The sequence below is a fragment of the Cariama cristata genome, unplaced genomic scaffold, assembly GCF_000690535.1.
Source record: "Cariama cristata isolate BGI_N322 unplaced genomic scaffold, ASM69053v1 scaffold933, whole genome shotgun sequence".
NCBI classification, from domain to species: Eukaryota; Metazoa; Chordata; class Aves; order Cariamiformes; family Cariamidae; genus Cariama; species Cariama cristata.
The window spans coordinates 54,817-73,043 of record NW_009608698.1 but is presented as its reverse complement, the minus strand read 5'-3'; the positions used below and the strand labels follow the sequence as shown (position 1 = coordinate 73,043).

The following is an 18,227-nucleotide window of genomic DNA, read 5'->3' as shown; positions in this document are numbered from 1 at the left end:
TTGCCAGCTTTTTTAATGAAAGGTTTGAGGATAACAATCTTGCAAGCTAGCGCAGCTTGTTTATTCTGTATTTTTGAAATCCAGGTTCCTTGAACTGATAGGGTGTTTTAATTCCTTATTTTTTCATGGAGACTAAATTACATTCTAGGTTGTGATGTTCGTAACTTTTAGGTGTAGGGGTTATCACTCAGCAAGGCATCTTTCTAAATTTAGAATGTATTTTAAAATACATCCATTAATAGTGATTTAGTTCCAATTTCCTGAAGTGTTAATTTATAAAGGCAATACTGAAGTTGTCACTAAGGGACTTAATTTTAACCTTAAATTCTTTTTTAATTTCAGGGGAAAATTTGCAGTGGTGAAGAAGTGTATCCAGAAAGACACTGAAAGAGAATTTGCAGCAAAATTCATGAGAAAAAGAAGAAAGGGCCAAGACTGTCGGATGGAAATAATCCACGAAATTGCAGTCCTTGAGCTGGCACAATGCAACCTTTGGGTCATTAACTTGCATGAAGTTTATGAAACTGCAACAGAGATGATTTTAGTCCTGGAATAGTAAGTACTAGTAATAATTCCTAAATAACCTTCTGTAGTATTTCCTTAAAACTAATAATGTAAAAATACTGTGTATCAATATGAATAATGTGAAAAGATTTTATTGCTTGCCTGTTACACTTGCTTGACTTCAAAAAGAATTGCTAAGAAAATCAGTATTACAAGAAGTTATATGCAGTCTTTTAACTACTGCAGATTATAATAAATTTCTCCAGTTATGCAGTATCTTTCAAAGCTGAACTAAAATTTATGTAGTTAAATCTTTAGTGAAATATGAACTGTGTACACTCCCTCTACTTGTAGAACAGGAAAGAAGCAATGAGTATCTGTTGAAAAACTGAAGTTTATTTCATTGACAGTGACAAAATGGGGTGAAACCTGTTGGGTTTTTTTACTAGTTATGAAAAAGGTATTGAAACCAATGTCATTGTTAAAAAGAAACTATCAAAACCCCCGATGATCTACAGTGAAAAGCTCCATGAATCATTAGCTTTTTGGGGAAGAAAAAGAGTAGGAGGATTCAGACCTAGAATAGTTTCTTTTAAATCACATTTAACTTGTGACTCTACATTTTTTTCCTGTGGCTTTACCCCCTTGAGTTTATCCAGATGAGTGTTTCTGGAGCTGTTGTGACTGTTCATCTAATATGCCGTCAGCTTAGATATTTGACATCTAGGTTTCACGAGGCAGCCAAATGCTTGTTGCTATTCAGCTCTGCTAAGATCCTGTTCAAGCTCTGTGGATTTTAAATAATTGGGAGAAGAACAGTGGAGCTCAATAGTTCAAAAGTGACTTAACCTGTCTGCTAAGATAAATCTAGTTTGTACAGCTCTTTTCTTGCTTGATAAAAAGAAATGGTGAGAAATCTTGTGTCCCAATCTGATCTTGTTTAGAAGTCAAAAGAAACTGTATCTCTAAAGTTCGGTGAATGGAATAAGACCATGTCTGCCAAGGCAAACTTCCTTCTAGAATACGGGTTTGTTTGTTTTTTTCAACTTCATTGCACCCGTATGGAATTCATGATTTATGAAATATTCAAGTATCTCTTATAATGCAAAGGTGTGACAGAGCTTCTGGAGTTTTAACTGCTGCTGTTGGACACTCATAAATACAGGCTTTGAACACTGGCAGCACAGATCTAACTAGAATATAGTTTAAATTTCTGGATCCCATAGGAATATAACACAAGCAGTAGCCTCCAAAGCTTGATATGAGCAATGGGTTTTGTGATAATTTTAAAGCAAAATTACTAGTTTTCTTTTAGAACTCAAATTCTCTTACAATTGCAAAACATTTTTAATCCAAAGTATTAAGTAGGTTGTTCAGTAATTAGCAATGTTACTGTTTTTATATGCATCAGTCATACCTTGTTTCAGATAAATAGCTGTGTGTTAGAGTTGTAAATTACAAAAAGAGTCTTTCCCTGACTTCAGCAAATATGTCTGGATGCTTCTTTAATGTCAGCATCTTCCAGAGACGTGTTGCAACAAAACAGGTATGAATGTTAGCAAATTTCTGACATTCTGTATGCCGAGGATTAAAGAACATATCTAGACTGCAAGCTTCTCTAGGGCATTTCAGTTTCTATTAAGCTTGATGGTCTGCGTGGCAGATCTTTGCCTTGGGAAGGAGAAAAACCAATGCTTAATTGTTGGCCACTAACTTTATCTGCTAAGGTTTTAAAGTTTCTTGTCTTGATGTTGAATCTGTCACAAGGGGTAAGGGGGACACCTAGTGCTTTGCCTTCATGAAGGGAAATACTAATGTTGTATTAGACAAAGGGTTGTCTTTCAAGCAGTATCAGTTTTTGACAGAAAACTAAATTGGCCACTAACTGTTAATATTAAGTGCTAAGCAATGGGAAGCGATGAGGCGTTACAGTGTTGGCTTCAGCTGTAGGACGGTGAATTGGTGACTGCATCCACCCTGACAACAGTCTCTGACTTCTGTTTGTTGTCACAAGACCTTAAACAGAGGTTTTAAGTAGGAGTTGAAGGGGTAAGTAAGCCTGAAGAGGTAGTGTGTAAAGTCTGGAATTAATCTGTGGGTCAGTCAGGTTTCTATATTTCAGTGAAAATGGAATGAATGGAAAAGAAAACTGGGCTTCTACTGAAAAAGATAGAGGTATAGTCTGGGAATCCTGACACATCAGAGATAAAATTTGCTTTTTTCCCTTTATAACTTTTGACTTCTACTGAAAAAGATAGAGGTATAGTCTAGGAATCCTGACACATCAGATATAAAATTTGCTTTTTTCCTTTTATAACTTTGGGGCTCAATATTTGTATACAACCTACCTGGCTTTTTCCAATTTCTTTTGAAATAAAGAGCAACAGGGCATCTGATGCTTGAGAACTGGTGGGTTTTGTAAGTGTCCATCACTGTATGTTTATACATCTATGGAAAGGATAGATAATATTAGTGAGTTAGATATTACAGAAACCTGTATGTGAAACTTCAAAATCTAAGCTATTAAGTTTTTTTTTTTTGTGAAGAGCTTCTGAACTGAGTAATTACCTGTGAGGGTCTTCTGTAAATAGTGTAGACTTTTTTTTTATGCTTGCTTTAAAAAAGAAAAAATTGTCTTTATCATCTTGAAGACATAGTCAGGGTTTATTTGTTATGCTGGATGAAGCGCTTTTTTCACCTGTAGTTATTTGGACGTTAGTTACTGACCTACTTACTGGAGGTGTGACTGGTTAAAGTAAAAATCTGCTGGCAGGAAACAGTTCATTTGGCATGGGGTGCAACAGATAGAACTTGAAGCAAAACCACGGTAATCAAATAACTGTGCTGCTCCAATGTTTGCATCTTGTCTATCAGAGTAATTAGCAAAGTTGTTCTAGATGACAGCCTCAAATCAAGACTGGCGGTCTTCAAAAAGTTTTAGGGGGAAACCTCAAATGGTGTTAGTTACCTTTTGTTTGTGTTTCATTCAGTTCTTGGGCTGCCTGAATGGAAAGGTTAAGGGGAAAAAAAAACCCACATTTGTCTGAGAACCAAGAACTTAACAGTATCTACAACGTAATGCATTTGGATGCTTCTCTTTCCAGATGTCCTCTCATCAGATATAGTGTTACAGTTTTTCTCGGGCTTTTGGGACACGGTATGTTATGGTAGCCTTACACTGGAAAACAACTCAGTAAATTCACTTGCCTACTTACCATCTGATGGTATGCCTAGCCCAGGAAAAGGGGAGTATGACTGTCAGTGGTAGTGGATGTGAACCTTTGCTGATAGTGTTACAACCACCTTGGTGTGGTGATCTTCTGGTATAAGCTCTGTGTACAGAAAGCTGATGAGTTTCCATTTATCTTCCAAAGATAACCTTTCAAGAAAGGCTTTTGACAGAGCTAAGATTGAGGAAGTAAAGTTTTGGCCCTTGCAGACTGTGTATGGTCTCACTCCACAGTTGAAATCAAGTGTACTCTAGGAACTTGTTGTCTACGTATCTGTACTCTGAGGATTTGTACTTCTGAGTTTCAGAAGACTATCTTAATGTTGGATCCATTAAAGCTGGGAGAATGTTTATCTTTTTCAGATGCACTGAAATAGATTTGTCCAATCTTTTTCTAATGATATGCTAAATGACTGTTAGTGTATTTCAAGTGAACTTGAAAGAAGTAGGCTGCTGAATTCCATATAGTGCATTGTTAAGATATGTTTTAAAAAAGATAAGCAGTCTCCGTTGAATTTAAAGTCAACATAATTGTAACAAAGATTAATGGTCCAGGCTTCCAAGTTACTTTTAACTCATTCACGCTGATAAGCGGTAACAAAATGTTAGCATGCTTTTCATTGATGATGAGCAGTTGGATTTCACTCGAAACTATAGAGAAGTTAATAGCACAACAGTACTTTCATAAACAAATTAAAATAGCTAAAGAACTGTGGTTGCTGTAGCTTTTCAGTTTGGAAAGAATTCTTGTCTTGCATTTTTTCGTACACCTAGCTAAGGGAGTGCGTGCTAGAGAAATAATGCCTTCTAAGTAACAGTGGATTTCAAAATGTTGTGCTCTTAAATATTTCCTTATCCTTTTTTTTTCAGATTAAGATGGCTTGCTTTCCTAAAGACTTCTTTGTCCTAAGGACAATTCTTTGCTTTTATTCCCTAGGAGCATTTTCTGTGGAGGTGGGTGGGGGTGTCCAGTGGTTTGCAAAGTTGTTATTTCATAATGACCATTTGAAAAACTACAGCTTAATGGAAAATATGTTCTTAGAGGAAAAATGGGTAAATATTATAAACACCAGAGAACTGGTCTGCATGTATTCAGAAATCATAGCAATGATATGCCCATAATACTTTCCTAGCAGGTATTTTAATCCCTTCTGTGTTTTTATTTTTTGTTCCCCACCCCCCAACCTCTAGCTAAGGAATACAAAATAACTGAGTTGAAAGTATTGTTAAGGAGCTTGGCAAAATTGGCATAGGTGTGCAGGAATCTTTTTGGAGCTCATTTTGACATTGTACTTTGAACCACTTGTGACTGAGTTGGCTCACAGCTAGCTGACTTCACTTAAGGGAATCAAAACAAACTTACTCCCCAGCAACAACACCCAAAACAGTCTTGCAGTAACGAATTTACAATGTTCTTGTAAAGGATTGCTGGTTACTTGTTTGAATGTGGTAGTTCTTGGATAGAATGAATTGTCTGGAAGTTGTTCTATCTGCATCCTAAATAGCAAAGTTGATCAAAAAAATTAAACATTGCATGTGAAACCAGCTTTCCATGTGAAACTTTCTTGTAAAGCTAAGTGTATTTGTCTACGTTAGCTAGGAATGGCTATGTTTCCTAAGTTATGAAGTGGGTGTCTATGTGTAAGGGCTATGTTTGCTTGTCTCACTCTTAAAAATGCTGATGAACATAGGCATCTTCAGAAGTACTAGGAGATACTTAAATATCCTTTCTAAACAAAAAGTTTTCTGGATCGAGGGTTTTCTACTCTCGTATGGTAGTGCTATCCCGATTTCAGTGATGGGACGTTGTCTGCTTCAACTTTTATTGCCTTGACTTTGAGCACATTTAATTCAAAGTTCGTTAAGTGTACTATTAAAATTCTAGGTAGCTTACATCTTAGCTTGGTGCCTACTTCGATGTTAGTGTAACTTAATTGTAACAGACATCTACCAAGTAGACATATAGCAAACAGGGCTTTATAAGACCTCTCCTTTGCTGATTTTTTCAGCTGGGTCCAGTAAAAATAAAGTGTGATCCCTGGCTGACAACAGAAGTTTTTAGGTATAAATTCTATTTCACAGAATTAAATAGCAGAAGTATTGTTTTGCTTATTTTAAGTGGCAGAGCTATACCAGCAAAATCCCAGGGATGTTGCTGAAAAACCCCTTGTGTTAGTAATTTTGGTAGCAGATCTTATCACTGTATGTGCATTATTCACTGCTACAAGGAATTAAATCATTCTTCTGAGTGACATATTATGGCATTCTTAAAGTAGAAAGTTTAATTTATTGATTACAGTAGATGTTTTTCTGTTGCTATCTTGAAGATCCAATTGATGTTGCTTTTTAAAGGAATTTGGTTTAGGATATTAGAATACAGTAGCTTGTGTCCATTTTAAAAATGTCATTAATATTTGAATCCTTTTCAAAGCTGAAAAATTATTCACTTTTTCCTGGCATTAAAGAAAAATGTGGTGAAGAAAGATGTGATAGCGTCAGGCGTATGCAATTTTTCCAGAGGAATTAAAGTATTAATACTCCTTTGAAAACTCCACTTTATTCTTAAGCTCTATCATCTTTGATAAGGATGAAGAAAAATAATTATTTAATGGACTTTTTTAAAAGAAAATCTTAGTTTAATAAATCAAATTGTGCTGCTGTACCAGTTAGCCAGCATATAGAACAGAAATATAAAGCTCTTTAGAAAAAGTGAAGATGTAGCCCTCTTTTAAATTCTTTTTTCCTGTAAGACAATCTGCAGGGAGAATTTTAAATGACAATAATGAAAATATCTGGGAAGGCAAGAAACTTCTTTTGTAAACCATGAAGCATTTTAAGGTACTAGGACTGTAGCAGCAAAGTTGGTATAGGCAAGATGAAAATTTGAGTATATTTAATTGTTCTTTTTCTGGGGGTACATAATCCAAGTGCACTGTTTTTTGTAGAACTCTCATTTTCCTGTTACATTCATGTTGAATAAGCCTCTCTGTCTTCTGGATTGCCTAGGTGCTATAATTTATTAGAAAAGAGCGAGCAAAGGCAGAATAGATGGTTATGCATCAATAAAGAATCAAGCTTGTGCAACGTCTTGTTTGGCATGTCACAGTTTGGGGTAACTGGAGAAGATGCTGTCCTCAGGGGTTTCACCATCTTTCACTACGGGATGATTATAGAATTTCATGCAGAACAAAGTGTTGATTTCGTAGTATTAATTCAACGAGCCATATGCAAAATGGCCCCATTCTAATGTTCTTATGCCCATTCTTGTTTGAAGGTGGAGCCTCTGCTCTGCTTATTTTACTTTTGATACTACATGGTTATGTTGTAAAACAATTCTGGTTCTCTGGAGTCATTGCTGTACAGAGACGGTACTGCGTGTGGCTTCAGAGTACTTTGAAAATGTGTTCATTCAGCTCTAGTTATTTTTATGGGTTTTGTTACTTTGTTATTTATTTAAACATATATAAACAAAAGATGAGGAAGCAAGCTGAGAGCTAAAATTTTCAAAAGTATTTTTAGATGAAAGCCATTTAGAAACTTAATGCATCCCTGTATACCAGCGACTTCACAAGCGAGTCAATTATAGACTTGACATTTAGTCTTTTGAGTATGTGCAAAGTGTTTTGAGGAGGATTGGGGGTGGGGCTGGTTTTCTTTGTGTTTACCAAGGCTTACCTTGGCCAGATTTCCATGTAGTTTCATAGGAATGGCAAAAGGCACATATTTTATGTAAACACTGCCCTGAAACAAATGTGGCATTCATCTTACAGCATAGTCAGTACTGTTTCCAAAGTAGTCCTCAAAATTTCTGTAGTATTCATATTCTCTAACCTAAATGACTAAGATCTTTGCTTCTATCCAAAGCTGCCGTACCGCAGAGAAATCTTCCTAGGCTGTAAAAGCTTGCCAATTGTTTAGTAACTGCAAATATCACTATTGGGTGCTACCGCCTGCTCATCTTGCTTACGCTAAATAAAATAGGTGCTGTAATTTAGTCTTTGAAGTAATAAAATTCATATCGTTCCACAGTGCTGCTGGAGGTGAAATCTTTGACCAGTGTGTGGCCGAAAGAGAGGAAGCCTTCAAAGAAAAAGATGTTAAACGACTTATGAAGCAGATCTTGGAAGGAGTTTCGTTCTTGCACAGAAACAACGTGGTTCATCTTGACTTAAAGGTAAGATTGTTGCTTATTTTTCTCATTAATTTCTTATCTGCTGGCTTTCTTGCTGGTCATATGTCATACAAATGCTAACTTGTAATTAACACTATTTTTATCTCGTTATTCCTCGAAAAATAAAATTCAACCTTTGGGACGCAGTAGGCACCGGGGTTGCAAGCCTTTTGGGGAGTTTCTATGATTAAGTGAAATGTAATGAATTCAAAAGTGGATTTGTGTTGCACCTTAAATTGCGAATGAGTGCTTTGGGTAAGACCAGACTCATTTTTAAAGTGCAGTAAAAATGTCTGGGTGTTATATGGCTATTGAAAAATAGGTTTATTTTTTTTGTATTGACTTGAGTTTTAATGAAGCAGAAGGATGGCAGAGACACTGGTAGTATAAAGTATAATGTTTCAGAATGAAGTGTTCATACAGCACTGGTAAACAGTGTAATAATATGCTAAATACACTTATAACACTTCACTATTTTTTTTAAATTACTGTAAAACTTCATTTAAATGTTTATAATTTACTGCCAAACAGTTGGCCAACACCCTATTGGTATATAAATTATCATGATTTACTGGAGTGAATATTTTTTTCCTACTGAAAAATAGTTTTGACCCAAATCAAGATAAAAGTACAGTTGCTATCATACAAAATCCAAAGTATTGCTTATGGTTAAGAACGGAGTTGTAACAGGGATTCAGAAAACTATCCTCTCCCATTGGCAGCAAGCTGCAGTTAATTTTTGTTAGCTTCCATCCATACAGTCATACAGAAGATGCGATTTTATCTCATTTTGACGTTGAACTATTTTATTACTGAACAAGGCAGTATAAAAAGTATCTTTCATTAAAATTTTCAAATTCTTTTTACATGTCCAATTCTCATATTTACTAAGTATATAGTAAGCTGCTCCGTGTTTGTTCTGTTGCCGAGATCCTTATGTATACTTAATTGCATTTTGGCAGTATTACAAAGCTACCAGTAGATTCCAGTATCAAGCTGTACATACTTAATATATTAACCTAGCACATCATGAACTATTCATCAGCTAAAGCAGACGATGAGTAATATTTGCACACAAATATGTCACCTGCCTGGTTTTCCAACCATTTATTCAAATTATCTCTGGAATCCTTTAAAACTTTCTGTAGCCTGTTGATTTAGTCATACGTGTAGAATATTAATAATTGTACTAAAATAATTAATGGAAAATTTTTAGCAAGTGATGTGAGAATAAGTGTTCAGAAGGACCAAAAATGAGCAGTTAAAATTCCTTAAAGTTCCAGTACACTCATACAAATAGTCAGTGTCTCTACTATGGTTGGCCATTGAATTTCCTTGAAGCTAAGTGTGTAAAATTAAAATATGTCTTTTGTGGACGGTATATACTGATACATATTTGTAGTTAGAGCTGCGGTGTTCCTTACCACTGTCAGCTGGGTATCTGTAATCAGAAATGCGTTGTGCTTTATTTGACTACAGTACTTGATGGCAAAAGTAGACTGGGGTGTTGATTACAGCTTGTGGACAGGTAGCTTTTTCAAAGTTCAGAAAAAACTTACTTAAAAACTTTCCAACTGATCAGAAAACTTACGTTATAAAATTGAGCATATCCAGTTCTCAGTGAAAGATCCAGCATTGCTTTCCTGGCTTGTAAAAGTTAATTAGCAGAGCAAATTGTCTGGTGTTTGAGTTCAATATATTTGTATGTTACTGCAATGTGGTTTTGAAAAGTGGATCATAATAAGAGTCCCAATTGCAGTGTGATTACTTTCATGATACATAAGACTGTTGGTCTTTTGCAAAATAAGGTTTAGGGAAGTCTTCAGAATATTGGCAAATAAAAATGATGGAAACTGTAGGATTAAAACCCATGACTTGCAAAGATTGATTGACCCACATGCCTTGCAAGACTTTTAAAAAAGACCCATTTTTCAAGGAACTCAAAAATTGAAGTTGGGTGCTAGTTTTGGCTGCATGTTTATTAACCCACTGGCCTCAAACTATTTTCTGCTGTATAGTATGGCTCATACCACTGCTTTACCTAGTGGCTTACAGCACCATGGAATTTACTAAGTACTTGGGTTTGTGGTGACATTTGGAAGACTTGAGCAAAGTGCGCTGCTGTTATGCAATGTGTTTGCAGAGATAAAAAAGTTCACAAATTCTTGCTAAATTATTTTCCTTGTGCTATAGTTTACCTAGTGGCTTACAGCACCATGGAATTTACTAAGTACTTGGGTTTGTGGTGACATTTGGAAGACTTGTGCAAAGTGCGCTGCTGTTAGGCAATGTGTTTGCAGAGATAAAAATTCACAAATTCTTGCTAAAATATTTTCCTTGTACTATAGTTTCACCTTTGGGTCTCTAAAGGTTTCCCTTTCATTTGTCTGCTACAAATACCTTTGGAAAGGTCCATCCAATTGTCAATATGTTGCACCTTCAAAAAAATCCAGGCGCTCTGCCCAGAAGAATAAGTCAAAATGGTTGTCAGCATGTGATTGTCAGCTTGTTGGTGTAGTTTTATATTATAAATCTAATCAACCAGATCTATGACACTGACAGCTAGTTTGCTTTAGCTTCTGTCTGCACCCTTAATAGATGCAAGATTTCTCCTATGAGACTAAATGCTGAAGAAAAAAATGGGGTATTTTGATGTGGCTTAGCAAGATTGCCACTTGATTGCTTTTTTCCAAAAGCACCGGTCTCCTGAAAGATGGTTGAAATGTGGCTTGTTTTTAATAGCAAAATAGTCATATAATCCAGTTTTGACTTGGAGAAAGAGCAAATATAATGCTACTGAGTGCAAATTAAGTATCACTTGACAGTATTGTGTTGATGCTATTTAATTTGCTGGGTGTGCATAGATTGTAGTCAGGAGTCTTTCATCTCCTCTTAATGGTGCCTAAAAGCTCCAAAGACTCCTTTCTCTGTGTTTTCATTTGCTGTTTGACTTGGTCTTGAACTGGTGTTTGGTAAAAGCTTGAAGTAGTTGGGAATGGAGGAGAATTTAAAAAGGCGTGGGGGTTGAGGAAGAACTTGCTGCCTCTTGTCTACAGCTGAGATGGGTAAGGACCCTTACACAGCCCTGGGGTCCGGGAGAACTACTGCTCCAAGCAGCGCTCTCCTATAGTATATATTACTGTGGTTATCCAACAGACAACTTTTCCATTCCTTCTCCTGTATTGTTTTCAAGATGATGTGTTCAGTGAGGACAGCGAGCAAAATCATAATTTGGAATTGGTTTGGGTGTCATTTTACAGCGATACTCAGAAAGCAAACTAATGCAGTTACAAAAGAAGTTGCCTGTTATAAGAACATTACAGGTTAATTTTCTCAACTGAATTTTCCAGGTGGATTAAGGCGGAATGTTTATTACACAGAAGTGTAGTATTAATAGAAATGTAGTATTCCTTGTCTAAAGGAACACTCAGGAAACTAAGAAAAGAGTTAAAAATTAAAATACCAGTTTTTCAAGGCAAAAGAACAGTTTCATCTGGAGTTCAAACCCTTACAGCAATTAGAGCAAAGCTGTTTGTTAATAGGCAGGTATAGAGTATCCAGGTTCTACAGAACCTATTTTGATTATAGCCTTATTTCTCAATTTATGGCACTTGCATTGCTTATTTTGGGGAATAAAGTGTGATGCCAGTCTAATATGCCTACTCTTTTAGGGAGTGTTGCATTTTTTCCAATTGTACACATTGACCAAAAAAAACCCCAACCCCCAAGCAACCTCTGCTTTTACATTTCAATTGCTTAAAGATAGGGGAGTCCTTCAACTTTTTTTAGGGCAGACTGATCAGCTTAGTTTAGTATCTTTAAACACCTCATAGCTGGGGAATCCCAACTCCTGTCTCCCTTTCCTGTTTCTGCCTGTTATTCCTTGGATAATTCCTGCCTCTTCTTCTAGGGATCTGATTTTATTTTTTACAATATTATAAAATTGGATACCTAACTTCATTAATGTTGCAGGTTAAGGTGAGGCATAGTTTAAAAACATGACCTTTATTGTGTGTCCTTAGTCATACTCTTCTTGAAACCAACCGAAGATACGAGAAATACTAGGGCCAGAGGCTCATAGAAACTTCTGGAATAATGGCAAACTTGCAATGTATGGATTTTGCCATTATGTAGTCAGTTTACAAGATTCCAAAACCAGCTGGCAAGGTTGAAGGGTATCCTGTTTTACTAAGTACACTTACTCTGTAAGTTGCACAAATTGCAATAAGTTTCCAGATGAAACCAGATCTTTGTATACATTGCCTTAGTTTGGCCTTTGCACTGACCTTCGTAGTGTCAAGAAAGCGATGGTCTCCGTGTGACAGTAGTGTAGTCCAATTTAAGTGAAAAATGTAAGACTGGTTAATATTTGCAATGATACATGATGCTTTTCACTGCTATTACTCTTAACGCGATGATAGAGGTATAACCAAGCTATCAAATTCCTAAAGCCCAAGGTTGTGGCTGTTGACATTATGCCTGGGAAAGACAACTGCTTATCTTGTTTTTATAACCTTTCCCAAGGTCCCTGTTTCTCGCTGTGCTAGCCATGGCATTGGGCTAGACTCGTGTGGCCACATCACATGGTTCCTGTGCACATACCAAGCTTGTAGTAAAGTACATCCATTCAGATTGTCCATTTAGCCAAAGATTTTTTTATTCTTCTGTTTTTGTTCGGAGCGCAGCAGAAGAGGATCTAAATTGGAACATTTACACGTTACTGCAGTAGAGGGGGAGGTTTTTAGATGTTGCCACTTGACGGTTTTCATCAGCCATTTCGTTACTGCTTGATGGTAGGAGTGAAAGGCCCTTTTTAGAATGGCAACCAGGAGAGCCTCTGGCCTACGTCTCTCCTGCCTTTGAGGGTTCATCACCATTAGGCAAACCTGGATGTATTATAGCAGAGGGAAAACAAAAGAGAAACAGCATTACAGATGTGGGAAAATGATCTTCCCTTTCTTAAAGTTTTAGAGTAATTGTGTCAAGCTGAAAATTATGCTAAGTTCAAAGCTACGGCTGCTTTAAGGTTTCATGGTGGTGTTTAGACTGTCACTTCATGAACCCCATAATGATTCCTCAAAAGGAGAAAACAACTGGTATTTCATTATGAATTGATTTAGAGTTATGACTCAATTCAGACTGTAGACGGAGGGTGGTTCTGCATAGGTGTGCTTTGAGTAATAAGATTGTTTTCAAAAAAAGACAATAAAAACTTCTGGCAACTACATTATCTGCTAAAATATTATAATACAAGGCTTAAGGGTTTCACGAAACAATTTCATTAAAAACTTTTCCTCATTTAAATATAGAGAACAAATGGCTTTCTCATGCTTTCTATTTGCCTCTTCAGAAAGTAACTAAATTTCCCACTGGGAAGAACATCTGAGAGGCTAATTAGGGAGGCATGGTCAGCTTTTTTGTGTGTTTGCTTTTCTAATACAAATACAAAATAACAAATGTGAACTATAAGCATATGGTAATGCGCAACTCCAAAAGCCTTTGTATGGCCACCAGATCCCAGTCTGTAAGCAAAAAAAAAAAAAAAAAAAGAGCTGTTCTTAATACATGGATTTACAAACAGAAAATAGATTGACATCATGGAGTTAGTTTGAAACACCATGGTTTAACTTTGCAGGAGTGAAAGAACTTGACTATATTTAGGTCTTGCAGCAAAGGAGAGCTGGCCCAAGGTTTTTAAAATGTTCTTGCACAGCTTTATTTCTGTGTTCAAAAGCAAGGCTATTCATGTGAAAGCATGCCTTCGTATTGACTGGGGGATGAGGAGAGAACAGCTCGGTGATGAGGGGAAAAAGTACAAATGTTGGTGTTAATCCAGTTGGATTATCAGTCAGGGGTTGCTTTGGTGTTCTTACTCTTTTGCCATCCTCCCTTTTTGAACCACCCCTGATGCAAGATGATCCAGGTTCCCAATAACTAAAGGCTTCTTCACTTTGATGGAACTTGTGCTCACCAGAGGCATGAACGCAGTGTCAACTGTCAGTGTTACCATTTGGGGAAATTAATGATAGAAGCCGATGTGATCATTGGCCTGGGGGCAGGGAGGGTCACACTTCTGGTTTTTGGCAAGGATATGGCTCAGTTGCAAAGAAATTTCTAAGACCTGTTGTCTAAAGTTAGTTTTCAGATTATTTTTTTTTGAGCTAGCATTTAAAATAGATGGTAAGGAACTTCTTAATGACCGCAAAGCTGCTTTGAAGGATGACAGCCAAGATCTAGTGACGTCAGAGCAAACAAGTTTATCCAAAGGTGATGCTCTTAAAAACCTGTTTTTCAGGCTGCTGTATTTTTTTTAAACTGTTCTTCAGTTAGTGTTCTGTAATACAATTGTTTGTACTTTGAACAAGATTGAGGTCGGTTGCAACAGACTTTCTTTAAACAGGTGTAGTCAAAATAGTTTTATGTGTTTTTTAAAAGGATTGGGTGTTTTTGGACACCCTTCAACAGGAGGAATTTTATACCATCTATTGGAAGGAAGCAAGGAGGGAAGGGGAGTTAAAAAAGGTAATATGAAGGACTAAAGGCAGAAACGTTGGAGGTACTTAGACACTATTGTTAAATGATGGCTATTGGCATATGTTTTGTGTGTGTTCTAAGCTCATAAAGGTAGATGTTTGATCCGCTGTTACAAACAGAAAATCCTGCCACTCCTTTTAGCCTACATGTCTCTTCAAGTTCACCTTGGGGGAAATAAATAAATAAATGATCCTGGGTATCACACTTGTCATGGAATGCATTATTGCTGCTTATGATCTAAAATAATTATGCAATATGGTGTCATAGACATTAGATTTGGGTGATCCTGAAAGTCTCCTCCTTTTGTTTTTCAGCCCCAAAATATTCTACTAACCAGTAAGTCTCCTCTGGGAGACATTAAGATAGTGGATTTTGGCCTGTCCAGAATAATGAAGAGCAGTGAGGAACTAAGAGAAATTATGGGAACTCCAGAATACGTAGGTAAGTTGTTACTATAGTGAGTGATGTACAGTCCAGGCTTTTGGGGAGTGAAAAGAGAAACTACCTCCATGTGGTGAATGCTGGACTGGCTGTGTAGTTGCTGCGTCGAAAGATGAGGTTATTACTTGGACGTTGTACTGCTGTAAAAGGTAGAACTGGCAAGCCTTGCCGGTCCTAGTGAGTGATGAGTGTGTGCTCATGTGGAAGATGAGTACACATTTTAGATGATTCTTACCAACAGTAAGAAAAAGTATTGCTTGGATTAAAAGTTCAAAATTACATATTCAGTCTCTGAATGTAATATTTCAACCTGGTGAGGTTTGTATCCATTTTAGTTTTTAAAAAACCTAATCATTCTAGACCTTGAAAATGAACTTGAAAATATCTTTAAATTGCATGGTGTATCTTTATGGGTATGGGTTTCAGTGATGGAATATGGAATGTTGGATATTTCTGATTTATCCATAAGAAATTTGTGTACAGCTTCCTTAATTGGAAAGGAGACTGGCCTGGCTACTGAAGATGACAATAAAAAGAAAAGAGTTTTGAATAAAAAGAAAACAGTTCTTTTTTTTTTTTTTTACTTAAAACTAATGAATGATAGTAATCACTTAAATAACTTGAATACAAATATCTTGATTTCAAAAGACTGTCATGCTTCAAATGGCTTATCTTAAATTTTACCACGTGCCCGTTATTGCATTATATAATTACAATATAATGTCTGCTTATGACAAAAACAACTTTTTTTTTCCCTGAATAGCTCCTGAAATTCTGAGTTATGACCCAATCAGTACAGCAACTGACATGTGGTAAGTTGAACAAATTTAGTGCTCGTTGTAACTTACTTTACTGAAAAGGTTTTTTTAAAACAAACAACAACAAAAAACTAAAAACCTGCTTTTTTTTTTTACTCTTAATTTAGGAGCATTGGAGTACTGGCATATGTTATGCTAACAGGGATATCACCTTTCTTGGGAGATGATAAACAAGAAACGTTCTTAAATATATCTCAAATGAATGTGAGTTACTCTGGAGAAGACTTTGACCTCATATCAGAGTCTGCTGTGGATTTCATCAAAACTCTGCTGGTTAAGAAACCCGAGTAAGTAAAATACACAATTGTATATGTTAATATGTCAGACTGGATTCATCTTAAATGTAGCAAGTGATGGTATTTTCATTTTTAAAGTATAAGAGAACCTTGATTATTCATATTTCATTGTGCTGATACCTTTCATGTATATGAAAAAAGATTTCCTCCATTTCCCTCCAAACTTGCACATTCTGAATGTGTCGAAGTATTAGTAATTAAAACTCAAACTCATTTCAGAAAACAGTATGTGCGTTGTAGCATGTGGTACAGTATACTGACTTTCCTTGCAGGTACTTTGCTGATGTCTTTTAAATGAACTGCGCTTTGAGCCCTTTATTTTTGAGTTGGTAGAGTACCTTACTCTTTTCTGGTTCGTTAGTACGCTTTTCTCAGTGGACAGCAAATTGGAAATTCCAGGTCTCAAAACAGAAGAGGGGTTTTCTGTGGAACTTCACCAGTGTTTCATGGGGCATGTTGACTATTGAAATTGCCTACTGCTTGTTCATGGGACTACTTAAGAAATATAAGGATTGGATAATTTTCCTATATAGAAAAAAAAATCTGTACAAATTTTGGAAGTTGATCAGCAACAGGGGAGCATAAACGGATATTTAAGGATCTATGAGCTCCTTTATTTTAAATGTTAGCAGTTCATCTCCTTGGGCTGCTGTTGGTCTTTTTTGGTAAAAGATAGCTGTCTGTGCTTTTTTTTTTTAAGTTCTATTAGTCTGTCTTTAATGCAGTCATATCCTTGGAATAATTTGTATGGATCTCTTCTGCAAAGTACTGGATTTCAAATTTGTTTGGACATTTATTTTAACACTTTCCTTCCTCTGCAGGGACCGGGCAACTGCTGAAGAATGTCTTCAACATCCATGGTTGGAACAAAGCGATAATCCTGCTTGCAGGGCCTGGAATAAGAGTACAGGAGGGGAGAACACTGATATTGCCCAGAAAGATCCAGATTCTCCCTCTGAAAAATCCGTAGATGCCGAGAAGGCTGAAGAGGAAGACTCAATAGTGACAGAAGAACTAATTGTAGTGGCTTCATATACGCTGGGACAATGTAGGCAGTCAGAAAAAGAAAAAGTAACTGAGCAGAAAGCCATTTCCAAACGATTTAAATTTGAGGAACCATTACTGCAAGAAATACCAGGAGAATTCATTTACTGAACTGTGTGGAGCTTCATAGCTGTAACTGGAAGGCAGTGTTTTCTACTAAACAAAAATATCCTAGCCAAGTGAATTTCTGATACGCGATAGATGTTCTAGATAAAAGAAAATGTTGCTAAGTGGCATCCAAGGAAAATGTGCCAAGTTTTTAATTTCATGGAACAGATAAACAAGATTTCAAGTGGCTGACAGGAATTTAACAAAGATAAAAAGCTTATTTTTGTTTAATTTTTATCTCTGTTTTTTTGTTGCTTGATAGCAGAGTTTTTGTTAATTTTGTTCTGGAGAAGCTGACATTGGAAGTGTTTCAGTGACAGATGTCAAGAGGAATATTTTAGGATATGTTTTGGCATTTAATGCAAATATGTAATGCTGGATTTTTCTCAAACACCTTTTAGCACTCCTGACTTCAGTGGAATTAAGTACTAATCCAAAAATTGTATGAGGAGAGAATTTGATCAACTGATTTGACAACAGATTTCAAAGTTATACTGTGTATATATTTCTTTGTTTACATCAAGTCAAAGACCCAGACTCATCCGGCGTATAGCAAAGCAGTGAGCTGCGCTTGTCTAGGAAGAGATGCACATGTCCCACAGGTAAAGAAATCTGTATTGGGGAACGATTCCAGATCACAGTGGTGATACTTCTTTATTTGGGAGCACAGTAAAAGCCTGCTCCAGAGGGTGATAAATTTGCTGAAGTCAGTCACTCTTGAGAGCCAGGAGAGATTGCTCCCTTCCATTAGATGTGCTAATGGAATCCAGCTCGGTGACTGCATGGTGTTGATGAGAGGAAAAAAGAATGACAGAGGGTCTGATGTAGCTCTGCTGAAGTTATTGGAGTTCTCTCCACTGAATTCATGTTAGGTCAGACAGTTTGTCCAACTAATGATAAATCAGCCCTTGATTCCACCTCCCCCAGAACCCGGCTGGGGTTTTACTGGGAGCATGAGGTCATTTCTGCTATCTTTCTGTTCCTCTAACTGCTGCTTTAAGGAAGAAAGAAGCATCCTTAGGCTAAATTGCATAAGCTTGTTCAGTATAGCTATCAGATGAGGAAGAAGATACCGCTTCCTC

General features: G+C 36.5%; 1 protein-coding gene across 1 annotated transcript; it reads left to right on the top strand.

Annotated features, from left to right (window-relative positions):
- Nucleotides 1-342: 342 nt before the first annotated feature.
- On the top strand, nucleotides 343-17,624 carry STK17A (serine/threonine kinase 17a; the record flags this gene model as incomplete). The annotated part of the gene is made up of 6 exons (XM_009697216.1): nucleotides 343-555; nucleotides 7,763-7,907; nucleotides 14,753-14,879; nucleotides 15,643-15,691; nucleotides 15,805-15,984; nucleotides 16,815-17,624. Coding segments are annotated over 6 exons (1,048 nt in total), but the record flags the coding sequence as incomplete, so codon positions are not given.
- Nucleotides 17,625-18,227: the final 603 nt, after the last annotated feature.